Here is a 24,438-nt window from a genome sequence, read left to right on the forward strand (position 1 = left end):
GAAGATTTAGTAAAACATTTTAGATTTTTGTATTTTAAATTTTTAAAAATTTTGAAGTTAATATTTTAAAAGTTAAAACATCCCACAATGAGACGCATTTAAACACACCTCAGTCTTGTGTAAGCAAAGAATAAGCCTTGTGACCAGCAAAACTTTGCTAACAAAATCTCAAAATGAAAAACAGGATTAAGTGACAAGCATACGACATATAAAGCATATTTTTACTTAATGCCAACACTGCCCCTGTGTGTGGCCAGAGGGTGTGGGAGCACACAAACCCCAAAGGGTGACAGGCCATGCCCCGCTTGCCTTCACCCTCTCCCTCCCTGGCACAGTAGAAGCCACGCACAGCTCTGAACACGACCGTGAAGTACAAGAGAAAGTACCAAATATATGAGCCAACTATCTCTTACTGCCCTAACACATACCCAGGAATAACTACAGAGTCCAACTGGCCCAGAGTCAGCATCTCGTGCCCAGCATATATTTGTTTCCATAGCAAATAAAGTCTCTCATATGACTGAGAAATTATGATGTGAAAACATTGGTTCTGGTGAAAATCAACCTAAACTTGCACAGTAACAAAGACCATATGTTCACAATATTTGAAGATGAAGACAGTCAGAAAGTCCTGAGCTACGCACATTGTCTGGGCAATTCAAAAAGCCACAGTGTGGCCCCTGAAATCACTGTTACACACATTTGCATGTCCTCAGCCACAGCCAGGGAACAGAGCGGTTTGCAGCATACAGTCTGAACAGGACCAGAGACTTGCTGGAGTACCTCAACCACTGCCAAAATGCTGAAGTATCCAGCTTCTGTCACAGCTGAGCACTACGGCATCCCTGACTAAATCTGGTCACGAATTCTCACGTGAAACACTTGCTCAAGGAAAAGGCTGGTTTTCATGAAAACCAACATCTTATTTTCCATTAAACAAATCTCCCATGACACAAAACAGTTTTTGGATGCTTGTGCTGCATCCTGGCAGCATAAACAGAGATACTGTACTTTGATTAGGAAGTAAAGGAATAGAATGTTTTAAAATGAAGCACTAGAAATATTATTAAATGTATCCATCTTCAAAATGCAAATGTTTTCATTTTCTCTCTGATTCAGGGCAAGGACAGATCAAATAAGAATAGAAATCAGGGCTTTTGTTCAGTACTTCAGTGAAATAGAGAATGGCAAAAAAACCAGTCATGACAAGCATGTTAACTTAACCAAGTAGATAAAGTCACAATTAGAATTTACATATGACAACAATAAAGGATTTATTTTAGAAAGCTACATAGGTAACTTTCACATAGGAATTCACATAAAAAGAGACTATTAATTCCTAAATGTCCTGAGACAACTTTTGCAAAAGGGAAGCCAGAAATTATTACATATGCAAGATATTTATAAACAGTCACTGAATTTGTCTGCTTTGATTAGCACTTAAAGAAAAAGAGTTCCATCGCTGTTACACCACCGTCTTTACACTATGTATTCCAATGCACTACTTCACATGGCAATTTTTTTGTTTATTGAGCAGTCTTCAAATTATTTTTACAGGAATCATCCTGTGGTATTATAACTATTAAAAATAAATAATATATAAATTATATAAATTTTGCTTCTCTACTATATTGGTGATCTTAATAATGTGACAAGAAAATCCTGTCATTTATTCAAATACAGAAGCCATAAAATGCTCTGAGAAAGCTCTTCTCTTAACTTAACCCCAGAAAACTTTAAATCTATTAATAGAATACCTTTTAATTCTTAATTTTTTTCCTTTCAGACATTCCTCTATATTATGGGATCCATATAAAGGGAAATAGTTGTAATAATTTAATAACTGCTTATAGTAATATACATTCTACATTATAAAGATGTTACAGGGAAGCAACAGAAATAGTAGTTCGTTATCTTTCCATTGCTAATTAGGCACTTACACTTTTTTTTTCTGGACCCAAAAATTCAAGAAAATGAAAACAGGGATATCTGCCAGAGAAAGAAAAATATTGACCAACAAAGGAGTCAACGCATGGACCACCTGTTATAAATACTGAAGTTTTAAGATCATAATTGGAGGTGTCAAAAGCAATTAGCATAAGAGTCCAAAGGACTTTTAAATGTTGTGTCCACGCTTCTTTTAGGAGAAAAATATGTAAAAATAAAAGTGGAAGGAAATAAAAGCCACAACCAGTAAGTATGTGAAGTTTATAAGAATAGCATATGTTCTTTTTCTGTGCCAACAGAAGACCTCAAACTTTGATTTACCCATATGCTGGAGTAATCTGAAAGAACACAAGTTTTACCTTGAGGCAGTAAGATGTGTTTAAATAGCTCTAAAACTTAAGACAGCTTTCTGGATCACAGAACAACAAGTTTGGGTTTTTTACTGTACTGAGTAATGAAGATACAAGGTAGAGACAACAGGTAATCTCTTTTTACAAAAAAAAAAAAACCACCAAACTAACCCTGAACTGTAGCCCAATTTTAAACATTTGCTCTGAAAAATACATTTGTGATGGTTTATTACTTCTTTTCTTTGAACTGAAAATATGGGGTTTAGGCTGGTAAGAATGCTGAGGGCATAAATCATTGACTCCCTATAAGGGGGAATGAAAGCAGGAATGGCCTTGCCATTCAATTCTTTTATGCCCTGTCCTTGTCAGTTCCATTTCAGCACTCCCGAGTAAAATGGTAATTTACACATTGTATGGGATAAATACAGTGTTTTATTTTTCAAGAGTGCAATGTAGTACTTTGAGTCGTTATAAATCTGAAGTTTAAAAGATTTGATTTATCCTGAAGTCCACCTACATAAAGCACATGAAGAGCTGGATTCTTTGAGAATTCATCAGAGAGCCATTCAGATATTTTTATGCATCAAATTCACAGTGTGGTAAAACTGAAATATCCAGGCTACATACAAAGGAACTTAATACATACCAGATAAAACCATGCTAAAATGGGTGTTAAGGCTTATCTATGCATTACAAAGCCAATAACAATATGGTTTTAAAAATATATATTTTAAAAAAATTCAGCATGCATTTAAAAAGTGTCTTTTTCAGATAATATGAAATTGCCAGACCTTTGAATAGAGCAAGAATTCACACAAAAAATATTGTCAGGCAAAGTCAATCCACTTGAAAATCAAAATCCATCAAAGTAAGATCCACATTTATTACAGTAATAGAAGTTTGCATTTGCAGATAGTTTGGCATTCTGAGACAGTTAGTCCTGCCAAATTAGAAGAAAAAATTAATCCCACTAAATTAATGTCACATGCAACATACTCTTCCTCCCTAAAATGTAAAACTCAAGACATTTAACTATGTGCATTGTGTTTATTAATCAAAATCCAAGATGTGTCTGGAACAATGTATTCAGAGATAAATCACAGTTAATGGAAACAAACTGGATACAACTGACCATGAAAGGAAACTGAACCAGAGAAGAAGATGTTTATTTTTCTAGACCATACAGATTTCTTCCCATTCAGGAAAAAAAAAAAAAATCTGATTTGCAAACCAGCTATAGCAATCTTCAGACTTTTCACTGCAACTAGTCACCAATTTTCAAAGTCTAAATTGACAACACTGTCCAGATCAAAAAATTCTAATATAACAGAACATTGACAGCATCTTTGCAGGCTGAATTGTGTGTATACCTTTAGGCCTCTTGTTGAATAACATTTTAAACTGGTAGAGAATCATGTAATTCCTATTGTACCTGTGTAACTGCAAGGAGATTTGGTGCTCACTAATGGTACTCTTAAATTTAAGAGGATGAGGAAGAAGTCACTTTAGCTGTTTTTCTAATGCAAGGCCTGAACCTCAAGCATAATTCACATGAAGTCATGCAGTTTAAACTAAAATGCTATGATTTGCAGTTTTTACAAATTGATGTAAGAAAATTAACTTATAAAGAAATAGCACTTTCTTCCCCCCGCAAAACATCATTCCACACAAGCTTCTCTTAAGTGTGCCACAGCAGCTGACAAAGGCTTGAAGTATTTTTTTAATCACTATAGCAAGAAATTGCATGCTGACAAGAAATTTAGATGAAGACATGGATGTACATTTGAAATGATCTGAAGCCCAAGCAAGAACAGGTATTTATACTACCTCTGAACCTTCAGGGAGTTTACAGAACCCAAAGGATAGGAGATGAGGAAGATACAGAGATGAGATGAGCCTGTTAGAGACAGACACAACAAAGACAGAGCAAAATAAAGAAATACAAAGATGAATGATACAGTTTATACATACAGATTACACATTTTATCATGGACACAAGGAAATGTGGAGAAAGAATACACATCGGATGAAAATGTTTATAAGTACAAGTTATGTTTTAGGAGTACAAAAACCTGTGGATAATACAAGCTGAATAAAATATATACATTGAGAGGAATCTAAAACAAGAAAGAGAGCATTAGCTCATTTAAGCTAGAATTAACTATCTTTGAGTATGCCCTCTCCTAAAGAAAACCTGAAGTAATCCATCTGATCCACATTCAATACTGCCAGAAAGCTTGAGTGTCATTAATTTTGATTTATTCCCAAAATGAAGGAACACGTTCATGTACTTAAAAATACCTCCCTACCCTTTTTGTATGGCTCCAAGTAACGTCCATCCTTTTCCACATAGTACCATTGACATTGGAGTTGTCATGCAGTAAACTAGCACTGAGTTATGGCATAAATCCTTGAACTGATATTTAAGAAAGATTGGGAAACTGAAGAAAGTAACTAACACCATCACATAACTGGTAAGCTGACTTTCTGGGATACTAAAAAATGCTGTCCTAAATTAGACACATAGGCATAGGCTCCAACACCTCCGCTTGTGCTCATACTGACACAAAACAAAGAAGTCCGAACCAGCCCATCATACTAATTGAAGTAACTGGAAAAAGGCTTGAAAAAGAACCTGTCAAAACAAACTGCTCCAGCAACTCATGCTGTTAATTCTGAAGATCCCAAATTTAATATGCCACTGCTTCCTTTAAGCTCTTTGGCATATCAATGAACCTATCCTTGGAATTTCAGAATTTCTCAGAATCAGATATGATGTGTGGTGTAATGCAATTTTTACACTAATAATGTGTCTGCTAGGACATCAAGGGAGAAGAAGCTGTTATAAATGGCATACGTATGGAACATAAAACATGCTCAAGATCATGTTATTGTAGGTTAAGAACACTTCAGCAAAGTGCATGGAAATACAAGTAACTTATCCTGCCATGCTCCTCTCCCCAAGTTGCTTAATCTTGGACTTTAATCAGCATAAGGCCTATTAGATCTCATTACATATATATATATGTATATAAAACATACACACACCTGACTGAAAGTGAAATAGCCAGTCACATGATGAAAACTTCTTTTTCTAACTGCATTTCCATAGAATCAGCTACTTTTTCATGCCAAACAATGCTTAAATTCTGAATTTCTGAACCCCTTCTATAAAAGCGGAGAGGCTTGTGAAATTATTTTAGCATTCCTTTAACAAAGAAAGGTGGTATATATTCACAATTGTCTTTGGCTTTTTACATCATATCACAGGAATTTATAAACACAGCTCTGAGCTATCTGAGTGACAAACCCACCGATCTCTACAAAAATAGGTTAAATTGCTTTTAAAAACAAATTTTCTAAAGATGATTTACTATGGGAAAATATTCTTATTTTTTCCTATCTTTTACAGTATTTATGCTAAAATTACTTGTGACCCCCTATTTTGGGTATTTGGTATCAAATTAGCCTATAAGAAAAAAAAAAATTTTTCCTGCTCTTATGCCAAATTTGACTGTCGTTTTTTATTGGAACATCAAAAGCAGGCTTTTAATTCTCACAGTTTTGATGCTTAATGAAAAGTGAAAGTTAAACACAGCATGGCAGCATTAAAAATGCATGGTAAATCCATAGCACCCTGACATCTTAGCCCTGCAGAGGATGTGAAGAAAAGCCATTGTAAACAAAAGATAATACTACTAAATACAAAGCAAATTAATTAGATGGTCTGACAGACTCTTAAACAAAGAAAAATGGAGGGAGAACATATGTACAACTGTCTTCCAACAAAGATATCACAATAGTCTATCAGTGGTACTGCCATATATTGAAATAAAGTTTATGTCTTCATTTTCAGACTTTGCTCTGGAATATCTGAAAAATGACACATTGATAAGCTACCATTGTCAAGAACTTGGACAAAGAAGGGCGCTTACATCCTCAGATGTACCATGTTACCCAGATGTCAGGGACTTGTGGCTCTGAATCACCTATTTTACAATCAACAGATTGCTAAGTATTGTTATCAGTTCAACTGTCTACACTAACTCCAAATTTAACCAAACTGAAAAATTCCTTTTGTGAAGAAAATGTGTCTAAGTTCCCCTGTCTCATTTCCATAGGAATAAATAAGTGGCCCACCTGAAGCTCCTGGTACCTGGTCTTTATGAAAACTTTTGTCTTTAATAGGGCTGAACTAAGCTGGAAGCTCACTAGCAGTACTAGAGATGATCTATTTCTCTTCCTGTAGTCTTCTAGGAATTAAGTTTATCAATCAGAAAGTAAAATCAACAATATTTTGATTCCTGTTTTTTTATTAAAAGGAGAGAACAGCATTGCTATGGATGGCAACATATAGATTATTTTACGTTCATCAATTCTACACAATGTTTGTGCACAAATGGGAATAAACAAATGAAAATGATGCCTTGAATGCATTTTTACCAGTTTGACCTCAGGAAACAAGATGTGTCTTACAGCACGTTCTTGACAATAATATAAGTTGTTTATATCTCTTAATTTTCCTTTCTATTACACATACTTAGTTGTTTTCTTTTGCTTTCACATGATCAAAGCCATATTTTAAAAACTCATTTTTGTATTACTATGAGAAGCTTGTACAGCCACTCCATAGCAATCTAAAAAGAAATACTCAGCTGCAGTGAACATAACACTGTAGCTGAACTCCAGCATTTGGGTCATGAGGCAATGGCAGAAGAAAATGATCAGAAACCTCGCTGCTACCCCTGGTCAAGCTTCTAAGAACAGCAGAGTTCCTGAAAGCTGAGCATTTCAGTGTAGATTCCTGCATAATTTACTGCTTCTTTGATGTTTTCTTGAAAAGGGAAAAAACTGTGGTTCCTTTTAAAACAAAAAACTTAAAACTAAATTTTCCTCTTCTAAAGCTAATACTGATTTCAGTACAATTCATGCAATAAGATTCCAACTTTTTTAATGTAACAGTGTAATGGATGATAAGAGAGAAAGTTAAAATACATAAACCCTCCTTGTTTTATCAGAGGATCATCACAGATTTTGAAGAGGTCAATGCAGGAGACTGCCAATTGTGCATTAGCATTTAAAGGACAAAAGTAGAAGAACAATGCTTCAAACTGATTAAAAGACACCTGTGTCCAAAAAGATTGCATTTGGAATTTTTCACTGTAATTTAGATAAAAAGCTGATTTACTTTCAAGTAACTATTCCTAAAACTATTTAATTTCTATTGTTCATGGTACGTTTAACTTAATTTAAATTAACACAGTCAAAGTGACCAAGTTCTTTTTTTAAAAGGAATCAGAGTAGTTTGAGACATTTCTACATAAGCACATGAACTGGAATTCAGCTATTTTCTGTCTTGCAAAATAAGGTCAGATAAATGAAAACCTGTAAGAATCTGTCTTCCTAGTTGGAAGACACTTAACCACTGAGTGTATAAAATTAGGGTGTTTAATAGAGACTTAGATGCTGTCTTGATGAGAATCGATATTTTGGGAACTTAGAGACAGATAGGAAAGTTCCCAGAAGAAACCTGGGCAAAAGCAAGATGTTTCTTGAGTGAATTACTGCATCAGTTCCATGGACAGACACAGAAAATTACTGAAATTGAACTCATGATACTTACACCCCCTGAGGGGTCTTTTTAAGGAGACCTAATGCTCATAAGATCTAGTGCAAAAAGCTTATGGAATGCAAGGTGCCATCCTACATCCTGTGGAAGCTGAGGAATAGGAACATTGTATTACTTTCTTTAGTGTCTCCTGAATATTTCTTTAAACTCATTAGCAAGAGCTGTATAAATCAACAAAAAAGTTGCCTTAAAAAGGATGTACAATCATCCTACTTACTTTTACTCTTGTGCATCCATATTCATAATCACACACATCTTAGTAAATATTGTCTTTTTCCTTACTCTTAAAATGACATTTTGGCATAATTAATGTATCTATTTCATACCCTCATCAATGAAATTATATTGCCTTTTAGGTCTGAGAATCTTCCCAAGGGAAGCAAATAGAACTTATAAAACTTTATATGGCAATGATTGAAACAAAGGTTCTTCCTTGAAACAACAGTTAATCTTTATGCCAACAGCTCCGTCTTTCCAGATCAGCCACACTACTCCTCTGTGCCCTTCTGTCCTACGCCTCACAGCACACAGCTTCCTCTTGCAACCTGCACCTTCCCTGTGCTACAGCTGTTTCCTCATTCCCCACTTCCCAGGGTAATAGGGGATCTCAGGAGGGCTCTGAAAAAGACTGACAGCAGAAGGGACTGAGATTTAACTGAAGTTAAGGTGATTTCTGGAATAAGAGTCACTACAGTCCAACGGTATTCAGAAACAATGTCGTGGGTAATGTGATGACACTGGATACAGAGGCTCAGTAATTCTGCAATGTATAAATCTACTTAATTAATTGTAAATATCTGCAAAATTTGGCTGCAAGTTTCGTAACACAGACCTGTGTTTATGCAAATAAGCAAAGAGGCAGTAAGAAATGATCTTTCATGATAACTTATAACAACAGTAGAGCTTATAAAGTGTTCTGTAAAAGAACAAAAAACGTTATGCCAATATTTTACTGTAGGACCACTCTGCAAACATTTTTCATTTGCATTAACCTGATTTTCCCAAAAGAGATTTTCTGAAAGAACAAGGTACAGTTCATGTGACATCTCTCTGATAGTGTCATTTTGAAAATGTTTTCCTCACTTTTCAACACTTCAAACTCACCTATGAAATCTGAAGCAGCAGTCCAGCTTCAACTAATACACACACTGTTGTAGACTTAAAAACTATTTCAACAATCCACTACATTTTAAATAAATAAGTCCTGGAAACAACAGAAGTCAAAAATAGTTCTATCACATTCCTGGCACTAACGGAATGTGTTCACAGTTCAGAGTAACACTGTGTAAAGATGCTCAAGATCAGCCTGAAGGATTGTACAGAGTACCTAAAGCACCACAAGTGTCCTTAAACTGAGCTCTGGAAATCATGTGTCATGCCAGTTCCTCAGGACACAATGGCACACTAACACAGTTAGCTTCCAACACCTGAGCTAGTTCCCTTGAATATCTCTGCCCAGCCCTGAACTGTGCAGGATACCTGAATTTCAAGTTTAAGCAGGTATATTACTGAATGAAAAAGAAGAGCCACTCTCATGTAAAAAGTACCACTTTTACAGGGTAGCTATTCAGAGCAGAATCACATTGTCAAGCTGTGGGTACAAAGTACAATGCAATACTGAACAGGTAGATGTTACTGAAAGCTCAAAACACAAAGTAAAGCAATGCATTACCATTTTTATCCATGGAATGGGGCTCAGACTGCTTCTTTCCGATATCAGCAAAGGATCTTACAATTGGGATCCTGTTGCTCAGCTTCTTCTGGTTCTGATGGTGATGCTGTTTCAGTAGTGCCTCATGCACCCTGTGACGAACGTCCTCACTGAGCTGCCCAGAACTCACCTGCTGGTCCAGAATCATATCTGAAAATATATGCATAAATATAACAGAAGAGCTGAAAGAGGAAATAATTTATCTTTTAAATTGCAATAATAATAATAAGTACCCTACAGAGTTACAAATAAAAAGTATCTGTTCCTTTATTGCAACAGTTAAATGGTAAGTTTTATCTAGAAGTCTTTCACTCAGGGAGGAAAAAAATATGATGCTATTAATTAATATAAAAAATTCATACCCTCCAAAAGTTGTGCAATTCACAAATTAAGCTCACCTATGTAACTTTGAGTCGGTCCTTAAGCACTCTCATATATAACACATTTAAACCCACATTACAATGTGTATAAGGTGGATTTTTTTCCCAAATAACCCCTATCCTATTTCCTACAAAGGACTGGGGTGCTGTGAGAATATAACTTTTTTATTCCCTGAGAATATAATTTTTTTATTCTCTTTGTACTTATCACAGGAGATCACAGTCTAACTCTTTATTTCTTATAACTATAATTACAACACTTTCAGTGCAATATAGAGCAATTTCAGGTAAGACAACACAGAAGAATTCACTTCATTACTTATCAGTACCTAACAGGATCTGTTTCTGCTGCCAGATGTATGTGTTTCTGCTAAAGAATCACTTCGAGGAGGTGTCAGTGAAACTAATCCCTATGCTAAGAAATTAGAACTGTTTTTGCAGTACAGTAGTAGAAAGTATTTTTAGATATTCATATTCAACACTATTTGTATATACATACGTGTTCCTCTAGGAAGGTGACATGGCCAACAGCCCAGCCTTTACACCAACGCACACAGCATGGGCAACAAACAGGAGAAGTTGGAAACTACCATGCTGCTAGCAAATTGTGACCTTGCTGACATTACTGAAACTCAGTGGGACGAGTCCCATGATGGGAGTGTGGCTACCGATGGTTATGGGCTACTCATAATGAGAGAGGAGGAAGGAGATGAGGAGGGGTTCCCCTCTACATCAAGATGGGGATTAAGTGTGAAGACCTGCCTCTGAAGAACAGCGATGAGCAGGTAGAAAGCCTGGGGGTAAAAATCAGAGACCAAGGCAACAAAGGGAACTTTGTAGTTGGGGTCCGCTACAGGCTGCCTGATCAAGGGAAAGCTGTGTATGAAGCCATCTTGCTCCAGCTACATGAGGCATCGCGCTCATGGGCTCTTATCCTGCTGGGGAACTTCAACCACCCTGACATCTGCTGGAAAAGCAGCACGGCAAGATGTAGGCAATTCAGGAGACTCCTGGAATGCATAGGGGATAACTTCTTCAGCCAGGTGATAGACAGCCTAGCAGAGAGAAGGTGATACTAGATTTGATAGTCACCAATGTTGGAGGTGCCTAGGTTGCAGCCATCATGCACTGGTGGAGTTTGCAGTCTTGAGGAATATAGGTCAGGTAAGGAGTAAACTCAGGCTCTTGAACTTTAGGAAGACAGCTCTTCAGGGAGATTTTCAGCAGGATGTCCTGGGAGACCACTCTTGGGGACAAGGGAGAGGAGGAGAGCTGGAAGATGTTTAAGAAGTCTCCCATGGAGTGCGAGAGTTAGCGATTCCCAGGAGCAAGAAATCAGGCAAGGAAAGCAAATAGAATAGCACAGCTGAGTAGGGAACTGCTGGCCAAACTAAAGGGCAAGCAGCAAATGCACAGGCAGTGGAAACTAGGATAGGGAACCTGGGAAGAGTATAGAGAAGTACAACTGTGTAGAGAGGGAGTGAGGGAGGCCAAGGCAAAACTGGAACTGAACCTTGCAAGGGATGCAAAGAATAACAGGAAGGGCTTCTACAGGTACGTTGCTCAGAAAAGGAAGGTCCAAGAAGGTATACCCCTCTGATGAACAGCGCTGGAAAACAGGTAACTACAGATAAGGAAAAAGCTGAGGTACTTAACTTTTTTGCTTCGGTCTTCAATGGTAACCTCTCTTCCTACACTTCTTGAGCAGATGGATGACAGGATGAGGACTGGGAAAGCAAAGTCCTTCCCTCTGTAAGCAAAGATCAGGTTCATAACCACCTGAGGAACCTGAACGTGCACATGTCTATGGGACCCCATGATATGCATCTCAGAGTCCTGAAGGAATTGGGTCATGTAGTTGCCAAACCACTCTCCATGACATTTGAAAAGTCATGGCAGTCAGGGGAAGTCCTCAGTGACTGGAAAAAGGGAAACATAGTACCCATCTTTAAGAAGGGCAGAAAGGATGATCCTGGGAACTACTGACCTGTCAGCCTCAACTCTGTGTCTCTGAAGATCATAGAACAGATCTTCCCAGAAGCTGTGCTAAGGCACATGGAGGACAGGGAGGTGAATCGAGACAGCCAGCATGGCTTCACCAGGGGAAAATCTTGTCTGATCAATCTAGTGGCTTTCTATGATGGAGTAATTACATCAGTGGAGAAAGAAAGGGCTACAAGATATCATTTATCTGGACTCCTGTAAAGCCTTTGACATGGTCCTTCACAACATTCTTCTCTCCAAATTGGAGAGTGATGGATTCAATGGATGGACTGTTAGATGGATTAGGAATTGGTTGGATGGAAGCATCCAGAGGGTAGTGGTCCATGGCTCAGAGTCCAAATGGTCATCAGTGATGAGTGGTGTCCTTCAAGGGTCCATATTTGGACCTGTGTTATTTAATGTCAAAGAATCAGAACCACAGAAGATTCTGAATTGGAAGGGACCCACAAGAATCGAGTCCAATTCTTAAATTAATGGCCCATAAGGGGATCAAATATCTTCATTAATGATATAGACAGAGGAATCAAGTGCAAGGTCTGCACCTGGGCTGGAGCAACCTGCAGTATCAATCCAGGCTGAAGGGGGAACAGGTCAAGAGCAGCCCTGCCAAGACAGACTTTGGGGTGATGGTGGAGTAAAGACTGGGCATGAGCTGGCAATGCACATTTGCAGCCCAGAAAGCCAACTGTATCCTGGACAGTATCCAAAGCAGCGTGGCCAGCAGGTCAGGGAGGTGATTCTGCCCCTCTGCTCTGCTCTGATGAGAGCCCATCTGGAGCAGTGCATCCAGCTCTTGGGTCCCCAGCACAGGAAAGACCTGTTAGAGCAATTCCATAGGACATCAGATTTATCAGAGGGGTGGAGCACCTCTCCTACGGGGAAAGGCTGAGAGGATTGGGATTGTTCAGCCTGGAAAAGAGAAAACTCCAGGGTGACCTAATTGCAGCCCTCCATTACTTGAAGGGAACTTACAGGAAAGATGGGGCAAGATTATTTACATGGGCATGCAGGAGAATGGGTTCAAATTGAAACAGAGTAGGTTTAGATTAAATACTAGGAAAAACTCCTTTACTGTAAAGGTGGTGAGGCTAGAACAGGTTGCCCAGGGAAACTGTGGATGCCCCATCCCTGGAGATGTTCAAGGCCAGGTTAGATGGAGCTCTGAGAAAACTTGTCAAGTTGAAGGCATCCCTGTCCACAGGAGGAGAGTTGGAACTAGATGATCTTCAATATTCCCTTCCAACACAAACAATTCTAAGAACCTATGATTTTATGACATGCATTATGTGCTTCAAATGGGAAAGAATTGTTGAGAATTATGTGGGATTTTCTTTTTAAATTATTATTTGGGCAAATACTGCTACCAACAGTAATAACGATTAACAGAAAAATGAAGGAAAAAATCTGTATCAAAGCACATATAACAGCATTTAAGTACACACTGTCCTTGTATATCAATTGGAAGAAACTGTACTGCACAAAAATAGTGATATAATAAGCTGAGTCAAAAACTCCTTGTGCTAAATATCCAGACAGCTAATGATTCTGTGCTGGAGTCAGATTCATATCTACCAGTAAACTCAGTGGAAAAGCAAGCAGAGCAGAAAAAATAAAAAGCAGATGCATCATCATAGAGAAATAATTTGTCATGCCTTTGATAACTGCCAAGAGCAAGAGAGATAATAAAAGGCATTAAATAACTATGCAGGTTAAAAGCAGAGTTTAATTGCTAGCAGTCATCTATGCACTGTATATACATTTAAAAAAACCAAGTTTTTCTGAAGTTCTCAATATTGACATAACAAGCCAATGTATCACACATCTGCTTTGAGAGCTGAACAACAAATAACCTGCATGTTTCACTTACTATGAAGAAGCTGCCAACAAATTTACATCTCTATGACGACACGTATAAAAAGACTAGGACAGGTCACAGACAAATGCAGCTGCCAACAGATGTGAACATGAGCGATGTATCCGCAGCTTGCAATGAAGAATCAAGCAGCGGGTTTTCAGCGCTGTGTTAGACTCCCTCCAGCAATTACATTCCGTGCATTATTAACAACAGTTTTGACCAAATGTTCATACTAAAGAGTAATGTTGCCCAGTGGGGTGCCCACACTAATAAAACCTGAGTCTGAAGGGAACTTTTATCTCCAGGGTTAACTGAAACACTATCAGGTCAGTTATCTCTGCACTCCCTGTGTAGAGAGAGCTTTTTTATCACTCTAGACTATAGAGGAAGTGAGAGAGGGGCATAGCAGCAAGATAATTGACAGAAAGGCAAAGGAGAAGGTAACACAAGTTTAAGACAAAGTCTTCAGCAGAATATTTTCAGAAGGCGATGAGAATTTGTAACACATGAGAAAATGGAAAGAAAGCTCCAGCTCCAAGAAAAATATGCATTTTTCCCCTGAACTCTATTGCCTTTTGAGGAACTGCCTCTGCCCTAAGGATAAGACTATCTTCCCTTTAAACACCCTTAGTACATGAATTTGCATGTTACAGTTCCCAAACAGGCCAGTAGTTTATGTAACATGACAGGGGATCTTTAAAGGAAAAAAAAATAAATAATAAGTTTATAAGTCAGGACATCTGTGCTAAAGCACAACTGAAATTATCCTCTCCTCTCTCTTTTTCAATTCTGCTGATCAAAATACAAACTACAGAACATGCAAAACTAAAGACTGCCTTCTTTGAGTTGGTATAAAACAGAAATCAAAAGGAAGAGCTGAAAAAAAGGATTCCTCTAGAATAGGCAAATTTATGGTTGTGGTTGTGGTCATCACCTTGCTTAGACACATACTCCACTTGTATGGTGTCATTCCTGGAATTATGGTATTTTACTCATTAAATATTAAAATATATTAAGTGCTAAGCACAATGTCTACATTTAAGATTATCCATTTGAGGAGAGAAAATTACAGGAAAAAGATGATCACATCCTTATCCTCTTCCTTTCCTAGATGCTCTGCTAGAATTGTTAACAGCCATACAAGCCACGGAGTTGGTGCCAGTGTGGTGATGACTAAAAATTTTTATTTACTTCCAGAAAGAAGAAAATGGCTCGAGTTTTCTGGGTTTTTTACAACTTCCCCTTTCCTGTAGCCCCTCTATCACATGTAAAAAGAAAAGAATGCATTCAGTTTTAGAAAGAGTGAAGATGTATTTTCTTGCCTTGATATTTCCCTGCAGTTGTCACTGCTTTAACACAGATCCAGTTGCAGTAGCAGCTGTAGGAGTTTAAATGCAGTCAAATTACTGCCAGATTGCTGTATTTTCACCCTTTTCTCATGCCCTGAACAGGGGTAAGAAGGACTGTGTCCATCAGCACCTACTGTTATGGGATTTACATTTCAACTTCTTCCAAAGTTTTTCAACATATCTTTAAAAGTCCAAGCAGTATCAGTAACAACACGCTTGATTGCAAAGATAAGCTTGAAAACAAGAGCATCATGGTTAAAGTCCAAGAGTAAATGGCCAACAGACGATTTTAAACATGTAATTTTCAAAACAGACAGTAATTCCTTAATCCTGTGAGAAGATCCTACATGCTCACATCAGTTGAAGCTGTACATACTTTTCAAAGCCCTGGTCTTCACTTTCAAATCTAGAACAGATGGCCATTTCTCCACACTCCATATGACAGAATGGAGTAAAGAATAAAGACACAAAACCTCACAGCACTCTATCTCAGCTACAGTCCTGTGTAACACTAGAGACTCTCCAAGGTTTCTATGCTTAGCAGAAAAGTTTGAGTGATTTTTTTGTTTGCTTTAAAGAATTTTCCTCTTGAATGACCTTTTAAATTCTGCACAGCCCCCTTTGAGCCAGAGACACAGCTTATCATTACATTTTTCAAGGATGCTTCACAACCACATGAAGTTTTCAGATGGATGTAACATTTGGAATATCCACCAGCACAGTGTTATGCATTCTAATAATCATTTACATCATGACATTTCTTCTGACATCAAGTACACTGAAGTAGCATGTTTCTTCAGTAAGGAATCTTGATTCATGCTGCAACCATGAAATCACGTTCTCAAGCTGTTAAAGACGGATGTTCTTCCTGCCTTGGTCATTTAAAAGAATTCAAAGAATACTTGGGGTTTCATTTAATTTCAAGAATGCTTTCTCCATTCAGACTCAGTTACAATACATCATCTACATAAAATTAATTTTGTGAGTAAATGTGAGCAATGTGAGTACTTAAACAAGCTATTATAGTAACTCAAATACAACTCATGACCACCTGTGAACAATTTACCCAGGCTATGAATTAGAGCATCCAGGTGCAGACAATTCATATCAGTTCAAATGCAGTACAGCTCATGTGTGGCCCAGAAAAGAAAATTCCATCTGTCCCACCTATGGAGTCAGCAAGGACACAAAAGCAGGCTGGCTGCTTCCACTCACTCTGGAGATGTCTGTTACACACTGCAGCTTTGTACAGAGACATGTGGCCAGATCCTTGTGGAGTCATCACAGGTCCAAGCAAACAAACAGCGAGGCACTCAAGCGTGGCCACAGCTCATTTGCCACTGCACCAGGTTCACAGTGTGCTCATCACCTCATATACAATAATACAGAGAATGTTCAGGTGAAACACAGAATAAATTTATAGACGGCATACTGCATTTGCACAGAAATACCCATAAAGTCCAAAAAGAAATTTCTGGGCTCATAATCTCCTGATACAGGTTGGCACTGACAGTTTACTGTAAAAGAAACTAAATTCAGTACATACCAGCAAAGTTGCTGGTATTCACACCTCTCAATCCTCCAAATTTTATAACTGTGCGATTGCAGGACAAAATGAAAGACTAACGACAAAAAATTAAACACATAGGCTTTTGTGTGCTTCACAATTGCAGTCATAGCTAATAATAATTTAAAAGCCAAAGTTTGTCCGGTTTGTGGTCATTTCCCTTTAAGACAGGGAAGAAGAAAACACAAGCAGCCCTGATGCATTGTTTAATGGAAGACAATCAGTCGAAATACTGACCTTTATCTTAACCCATCTCTAATAGGAACCCAAATATATACTTCCCTAATGAGTCAGACACTAGGAGAAATAAAAACCCAACAAGTAGTATTCCTGGGCTGCACTTGTGAACCAAGAACCATTTACAGCAATGTGCTGGTTTCAACTGGTATAGAGTTAATTTTCTTCACAGTGGCCACTGTGGGGCTATGTTTTGGATCCATGTTGGCAGCCATCTTCAGGAAAGCAGGGCCCCATCACACATAACAGTTACTTGGGAAGACAAACATCACCACTTCAAACACCTCCCTCCTTCTGCCTTCTTCCCCCAAACTTTATACTGAGCATGATGTCATGTGGTATAAAATATCGGTCACCTATCTTGACTGTGTCTCTTCCAAACCTTCCAAGCACCCCCTCACCAGCGTGGCAGCATGAGAAGTAGAAAAGTGCTCTGTGTGAGCACTGCTCAGCAATAACAAAAACATCTCTATATTATCAACTCTGTGTTCAGCACAAATCCAAAACATAGCCCCATACTAACCACCAGGAAGAAAGCTAACTCTATCCCAGCTGAAACCAGTTAAAGCATTTATAATGGTGATTATAAACAAGCTATCTAAGCCAGCAGATTTGGCTGCTCACCCAAGAGGCCACAGCATTCCTGTGCACTGAGAGGCAGATTCTATTTTCAGCTCCACCTGAAATTATTTTGCCCAACTTCTCAGTTGAAATACTTGAAAAGCAAAGACAGAGACTGAAAAATGTCCACTTTCTAAAACAGCAGTATGTAATTTTACTGAGGAAGAAGAGCAAGTAGTTCACAAAACTGTAAACAGTAGAGACGAGGCCAAAATTTCCAGCTTGCAGTTCAGAATTGCAGCCACAGTGGATGCTACCAAAACAATATATTTTGCAAGCTGAATTTGACTTATGCAATCTAAAAAAATTCCCAGATTTGTGGTTAACATGGAAAAACATAAAACCACCACAAAAAAACCCCATACTACTCAGAAGTTGGTATGAGGTTTACAATTTACCCACAGACAAAGGAACAAAACCTGATAGATGTTTCTCTGTAGAAGTTATTACCACAAGGTAAGCTGAAAACAAAGCAAACAAATACAAAAATATGGGTAAGCGAGAAGGTGAAAGCTGAACAAAAGACAGGTGTAGGGTCAAACAGAGAAGCAAACTGCTCCCAGGCAATCCCACACTTTATTATAGTGTTTGTAATAGAAGTTAAATTTACCATAAAAGCACTCACAGAAACATAACACAATGTGTTGCAGATGAAAACAAAAGGCTCCAGTGAAAGAAAATCTTTACTTGAGCCAGTTAAAATATGTCATTATTATGGAGTAATATAGCTTAAACCAAACAAAAGCAAAAGAAGACTTGTTCAGATTGAAAGCTTAACATGATATTAATGAAATCAGTGAAATTGCACACTTGGGATGTAATGCCCTGAGTTGTTGAGCACAGAGTCCAGTGACCTCAATCACAAGATTAAGCTGTTACACAGATTGAAAATTCGATTGTGAGGAACATAGAAAAAACTAGGAAAAAACAGTCAGATCTTGGGATTGGAAAGTAGGAGAAGATTTAAAATTTAATTTAAAAAATAAACCATTATTAAAATTAAGCTATTTAAATTAAACAGAACTATTTAATATTTCAAACATGCAAGTCGCCAAAGCTCCACTGCACAACGCTTGAGGCCACAGTTACAGTTTGTATTTGACAAGGTCTGACGTTTGTTCACAGAACACTCTGCACAACTAAAAGAAAATGCAAGATCTGTGGCTCACGTTGTAAAGAAAGTATTGCCATTAAAGGCTGGACTGGATAGTTTTTGAACCAAACAACAGAAAATGGCATCATATGTTAAATAGAAGAACCTTTTGGGTTCATTCAGTGGTTATAATCAAAAAACCAGATGGTAATCTGAGAATCTACATGGTTTCAAAGGAACTAAATGAAAATATCAAAAGAGAACATTTTCATCTGCCAACTTGAACAACACATTGAAGCTGCTCTCTAATGGTGCAGCCAGATTCTGGCAAATACCTCGTCAAGAGCTAAGTTCCAAAATAAATTGTTTTGATTACATAGATTTTTCAGACTTCCTTTTAGCATATGTTCTATACAGAAGTGATCGATAAAATATTACTACATCAAATGTTCAAAGGAATTCCTTGTGCATGGAGTGCTAACTTACTGATATAGGAGTCACTGCAAAGACATGAAAAAATAACGTCACATATTAAAAATAGTCATAAACCCCCCTAAAATATGTGTCATAAAAATGCGTTTTTAAACAAGATAAAGTTCAGAAGAGGAACTGAGCTCTTTTCCAGAGAAAAGTAAAATCTATCTTACAAAATTTAACAACTATTTGAGAAACTTCGGGAACAAACATGCCATTCTAACGCATGATAACAGGGTTAGGAGCATCACAGGTATGAATAAACTCTTTTGCAATAAAGAAAATTGGGTACCTGTCCTACAAAATATACAGTCTTGTAGATCAAGTCATTTTTTAGTAAGACAGTTGGAATGAAAAAGAGCCTAATAGAGAATGGACATGCTGGAACACAGGATGATCTAAAAATTCTCACTGCATCACTGGTACCAAAGTATTTTTATGCAGAACTATCAAAGTTTCCAGGGATAAAATACAAAGTGTTCTGAAAGCCTTGCAAACATTATAAATGGTGGTTTTCAACTGTAGATTTTACCACAAGCTCATTAAGGTTTTAAAACAAAGATTTTAATAATCAACATTTTCAAGGGCTAAGTGCTGAGAATTTAGTGCCTTAGTGAATAATTGTTTATAGATTAAAAGCCTTGACTAAAACAAATACAAATTCTTCATCTCAATTTAGCAATGAAGATTAAGTGTATTTCTTTCAAGGATACAAAGACTGGCACTGCATTAACAGAAATATAAATCAATATTGGAATATAGCCCAGATAGCAAGACATTACCAACAAATACACAGCACATGTTTTTAACTAACAAAGCATTAAGGCAAGTGAAAAGAAAGTACACATGCACAAATAATGTATTTGTTCTCAAAAGATGATGCATTATAGCAATACAGTAAAATTATCAAAAGATTGCCTTAAAAACAAACAAACAAACAAAAAACCCCAACACAAACTCTAAATTATGAATAAGAAGGACACAGGAATCAAAATTAATCTAGGAGTACTGCTTAAAGCCATGGGATATAATCTGTTTTCACAAATTCTCCTACAGGTGGTATACACAGTAACATTGAAACAAAACCAAAAGCAACCATCAGGGTTGCTGGACAAGCCTAGCATGAGGCTGGCTCACAAGCAAAATAAGAAGAGTGTTAAATATGGAAAAAAATTGTAGCAAACAGGTGAGAGCAACCATTTCTTTAAATTCTAAAGTGTCAGGACTGTCAGATAAAATCAGTGTACATACCAACTCCAGGGCGAAAACAGCATTTGCATTGTACAGCACAAGATAAGTAGGATTATAACCACTGACAGTGAATACCAACTGACTGGAACAGGCAATAAAAGATTTACTGAGAGATACCAGCTCTGTCTCATCTTCAGGTCCAGCAGTCACTTTTACGTAAAAAGAACTGCTGTCCTATTATTTGAAATTACCACATTTCTAAGATACCTAGCACACATCTTGGTAGCGTTCTTGTTACCACTACTATTAGTCTTTATTCCTTGCAGTGCTGCCTAATGTGTCCTACTTTTTGTAACATTTTGTAATTGCTGGAGAGCAGGAATTACCTACGTACATAGTATTAGAGTAACAAATTACAAAGGAATTTGATTGAGGAAAGGGAAAACAGCATTGCTACAGCATTTACAGAGAAAAGTAATTGGAATAGCAACTTTATTTCTGGGGGAAATAAAATAAATAAACAAATCTCTTCAAAGCAACCTGGCAGAACGTGGGTAATTTACAGAATGATTCACTTGCCAGAAGCACCTGCTGCAAAGCTGTTTAAAAAAAAAAAAAAAACCAAAAACACAACAAAAAAACCTACCTCATTGCTTATTGAATCAGCAGGAGGAAAAATAAAATCCTCTCTTGAAGGCAAAGCATGACCCATGCAAATCTTGTCATATGTCAGATCACTTTATCAGAGAGGGATGCCTACCAGCTCAAGTAAATAACACACCAAACAAAATGCACCCAGATCTGACACAACATTTTCACTTTTGAAGTGAAAATGGTACAAACCAATAAATGAAAATCATCCTAAAGCCTCCTCTCAGAAGAAAGAAGTTTCCCTAATCAACAAACCAAGGTAATCCACAAGTAGAACTGATTCAAAATAGCATGACAGTAACTCACCAAATTCTCTGCTGAAGGACAACGTACATCTATGATGACTTTCCAAACGACATCAGTATTATGAATGCTCATATTAACTAAAGAAACAAAAAAACTACAACTAACTAATAATTGAGAGATTATAAACATTAATTAATTGTGGCCTAACTGTATTAGAAGATATTGTATATCTTCCAAAAACAGGAAAAAAGGATGTTCACTGAAGTTATTTTTATTGTTTTAATTTTTAATTTTTTACCTACTTAAGTAAAAACAATTCTGGAAGGGATCTCTTAGCTCACTACAGACAAAGCTGAGTGATTTCTTGATTAAGAACATAAAGTAATACAAGAACACCAAGCTGATCTAAGAAAGTCTTATTTATTTATAAATAAATAATAAAGCAGCATACTGATAGACATCTTTGTTCTTTCAAATCAGCTGCTTTTTATTCTTCATGTTTATCCTTTATCATTATCAAGACAAATTTTGAAGCTCTGATTCAGACCATGAGTCATAGGAGAATCAGATCTCGGCACAGAGAAACCCACACAAGTTTCTGCAGATTGGTATTAATAATATCTTGCGTCAGTTTGACATAAACAATTTGGGAAAAGTAAATACAAAAAGCAGCTACTATTATCAGAGCCAATTTTAATTCCACTGTCAAATATAGCCCATCAAACAATATCTCCCTTATCTGATAATTTAAATAAGTAAAATAAATTTTATCTGGCCCTCACATAGATTTATGTGTCACCCATAAAGCAGTTTTCCAGATAACCTTGAGTGTTAGAAAAGTTCATTGCTTTGTCTTTTTGTATCTCTACCTAAACCAGCTACAGTCTTTATGGGAAACACCAGGAATGCAGAAAATGGCATTCAGTGTCAATCACACTTATAGTTTTGGAAGAGAAGACTCATCAATTATGTTCTCTCTCTCTCTTTCTGCTTCTGCTGTTCTCAAAAGCTCTCGAATCACAACTGCCAAATACACCTTTACTGGAAAAGATGCATTCAACCTTAGCTTAAGAAGTTTATGTACCTATAAATTTATTTAAAAATTTACACAATATTATTACTTGATTCCTTTCTCAACTCAGAGACACATCTGTCTTCGTGTAACTTAATTATGATAAATAATTCCCTATATTTTTGCATCTTTTTAAGCTAGAATGCCTGCAATTAGCATAGCAGGAGATTAAGCTTGTGAAAGTTAGCACACTCATCAGTCGTAACATGAGGCAGCATGGCAGGAGCAGAGAACATGCCAGCTCTAATTAAATATAACCAAACTGTCCTCTCTCCTCCATTTTAACTTTCCTCCTTCATAAAAAAAGTTGATTCTTAAAATAGCAAAGTCCATATAAAAACCAGAAATTAAATACTTACCAAGTAAAATATTTCCCAAGCGTTTCTAAACTGGACTGATTCTTACACAATAGCTTCCTTGTAAGCATTTAATTTTTATGATTAATTTTCATAACCGATACATGAAACATCAATACATACCTGCAATTTCTTCTATGGAGTTAGCTCTCATGTCCAAAAGAACCGTGCCATTCAGGATACAACTTCTCAGCTCAAACAAGCTATGAAGTGACAGTGTGGCAACATAGGGTTTGCTCCACCTCTCTCCACCATCCTCTACATCTTCTTCAAACTTCAACCACCTGTACAAACAACCAATTTTATAACTCAATTATCCATAAGAAAATAAAAATAAATTCCTTCTATGGATATTGACAGATCACTGTTAAACATGTCTTTGGATTTCACTTTATTCTTTCTTTGTAGGTAATATATAGAAACTTCCCTTGCTTGCTTCTTTGCATATAATGCTGTATTATACCATTTTTGAAGATAAGTTCTGACCACAGAGATGAAAAGAGAAATGTATTAAGCATCACTGTATTTTACAAGAACTTTGACTAATTCTTTGCCATGCAGTGGTATTTCTGTGATAGAATAACAAGTAGTATGAAAAGGAATCAGGAAAGATTTCAATAAAGTAAAAAGATATATGAAACTGGCATGGAAGGATCAAGTCTTACGTCACTGGCTAGCCTGATGAACTTTCTTGTGTGACTGAATTGTTTACAGATAAATATTACACTCTAAATGTTAAAAGAATATTAAACAAACATGAAAAATCTGGTAAGTTTGTTGACATATACAGAAGTCTTCCAATCACACACAGATGTTGCTGCATGGAGCCATGCAGCCCTTCTAGCTTGGCAAGGCTTGAACAGCTGCATCCACAGCACATCTCTGTATCACCTGACTCAGCAGCACTCAGCTATTTTATATGGACACAGCACCAGAGAAGTCAAGCAGAGCCTCACACCGTGACAGCATCTTCACACTTATTTCCAGACAGCAGGGAAGTGTAAAGCACTAAGAACTTTAAAGCTGAGGAATTTCCAGTTTTACCAGGGCCTCACAGCCCAGCAACACAACAAGCACAGATGTCATCTTCTGCTCCTGGGCCACCTGTCTTGCTCTGCTCCTACTTGTAAAATACGCATGTGTACCCATATTTTAGATACTGTCCCCCTTTCAGTCCCTGTGTACCAAATTCTTCAACTTCTACTGCCCTCCTTTGAGCAGCCACCGCTTCAGTGGCCCACTCATAATCAGCATATCTGCTCCCTTCCTGATGTATTCCACTTCTTCAAACTGTCCCAGCTGCCTTCTAATCATTCTCTCATTATGGTCTATATAAATAGACAATTTGCCCCAATTCCTTGGGTCCTTCATAATCTCTGATCTCCTGTGTCCAGGCCTGTTCTTTGCATTTAGACATGTTCCATTCATTTCTCAGAAACTGGCTAGTTTCTGTATCTCCCCTCTGCCCACGAGAACTCCTTCCTCTCCATCAGAATTCTGTTCTCCACTCCTTCATTGCAATCTCTCTTCCAGCCTAGCCAGGCTATCTCCTTTACCTTTTCATTCTTCCAGAGAAGCAACAAGTACACACAGCACACACTAAAATTTGTTTCCAAAGAGCTGAGCCCTGAAATTGAGATTGTGTATGCAAATGGGGTTTTCCAAATAGATATTAAAAAACCATGTCCAAATGGACATCAAAAAG

General features: G+C 37.3%; 1 protein-coding gene across 13 annotated transcripts in view; it reads right to left on the bottom strand.

Moving 5' to 3' along the window:
• SLC4A10 (solute carrier family 4 member 10) overlaps nucleotides 1-24,438 on the bottom strand; it is a 152,784-nt gene that overhangs the window by 45,998 nt on the left and 82,348 nt on the right. For all 13 annotated transcript variants that reach the window (XR_007632055.1, XR_007632056.1, XM_050339923.1 and 10 more), the window contains 2 exons: nucleotides 22,857-23,017; nucleotides 9,599-9,787 (listed from right to left, as the gene is read on the bottom strand). Coding sequence is in view for 11 of the 13 variants with exons in the window: in XM_050339923.1 (XP_050195880.1) it covers nucleotides 9,599-9,787; nucleotides 22,857-23,017 (350 nt within the window). In the remaining 2 variants the exon portion in view is untranslated. The remainder of the gene's footprint in view (nucleotides 1-9,598; nucleotides 9,788-22,856; nucleotides 23,018-24,438) is intronic.

The sequence above is a fragment of the Myiozetetes cayanensis genome, unplaced genomic scaffold, assembly GCF_022539395.1.
Source record: "Myiozetetes cayanensis isolate MyiCay16 unplaced genomic scaffold, myiCay2020 scf9, whole genome shotgun sequence".
Lineage (NCBI taxonomy): Eukaryota > Metazoa > Chordata > Aves > Passeriformes > Tyrannidae > Myiozetetes > Myiozetetes cayanensis.